At 36.4% G+C, this 904-nt stretch overlaps 1 protein-coding gene across 1 annotated transcript in view; it reads right to left on the bottom strand.

Moving 5' to 3' along the window:
- fer1l6 (fer-1 like family member 6) overlaps positions 1-904 on the bottom strand; it is a 39,599-nt gene that overhangs the window by 30,030 nt on the left and 8,665 nt on the right. Inside the window, 1 exon segment of the mRNA XM_032515412.1 lies at positions 556-664. Within this exon segment, the coding sequence (XP_032371303.1) occupies positions 556-664 (109 nt within the window).

The following is a 904-nucleotide window of genomic DNA, read 5'->3' as shown; positions in this document are numbered from 1 at the left end:
TATATATATATATATATATAAAATATGTATAAACAAATTAAAATGAACCCCCACATTTGCCAGCTGCAGTATTAAAGTGATGTACTCATCAATAAATCAATCTAATCCAAAAACATTATTCAGAATACATTATTCTAAAATCGGTCAATCTGCAATAATTGTCCTTTAACTTTTGGTACTTTAAGTATACTTTTGTACTAAAGTAACATTTTAAATGTAGGGCTTTTACTTGTAACAGAGTATTTCTACAATGTAGTATTGCAACTTTCACTTAAGTGAAAGATCTGAGTACTTCTTCCACCGCTGGACACCGATGCCATCAAGTGTAATTGTTTTCAGGAATTTGACCTACTGTACTGTGATTTAATTCTGGGTTTCAGAGATAAATGCAGGGTGGACCAAAGAACAGAAATAAAATCCTCAAATCCAAAGCAATAACTTCACAAACTACTCAAGAGTTGCATCAAGACGTATTAAATGAAACATGTTGAGCTCCTTTGATTATAAAGAACTTTAACGTGAGACGGAGTGAGATCAGTAGATTTGGAGACTCACCGAGGGAGAACTCAATGCTGATGGGCTTGTCTCCAATCTTCCTGTCAATCATGGTGGCTTCGAACAACGCCCCGAACAGCAGAAAGCTCTCAATGTTGTCCGAATCCAGCTGGACACAGAAACATCACAGTAGATTTATTTATCTGAAGAGGAGACTGTCATGATGAGGCATTTCCGGGACCTGAATAAAGACATCTCCATTGGCACTGCAACATTACTTGCTGAATTAATCCAAATTGACTTAAGGCATTTGTGGCATTTGTAGCACATATATTGAAACAAAACTCTACCAGTCGAGCCACAGGTTGACGCTGTTTGTAAGAAGTCACATCAACGCATGTTTTTTTAT

Source organism: Etheostoma spectabile, chromosome 5 (assembly GCF_008692095.1).
Source record: "Etheostoma spectabile isolate EspeVRDwgs_2016 chromosome 5, UIUC_Espe_1.0, whole genome shotgun sequence".
Classification (NCBI taxonomy): Eukaryota; Metazoa; Chordata; class Actinopteri; order Perciformes; family Percidae; genus Etheostoma; species Etheostoma spectabile.
This window is presented reverse-complemented; position numbering and strand designations above follow the sequence as displayed.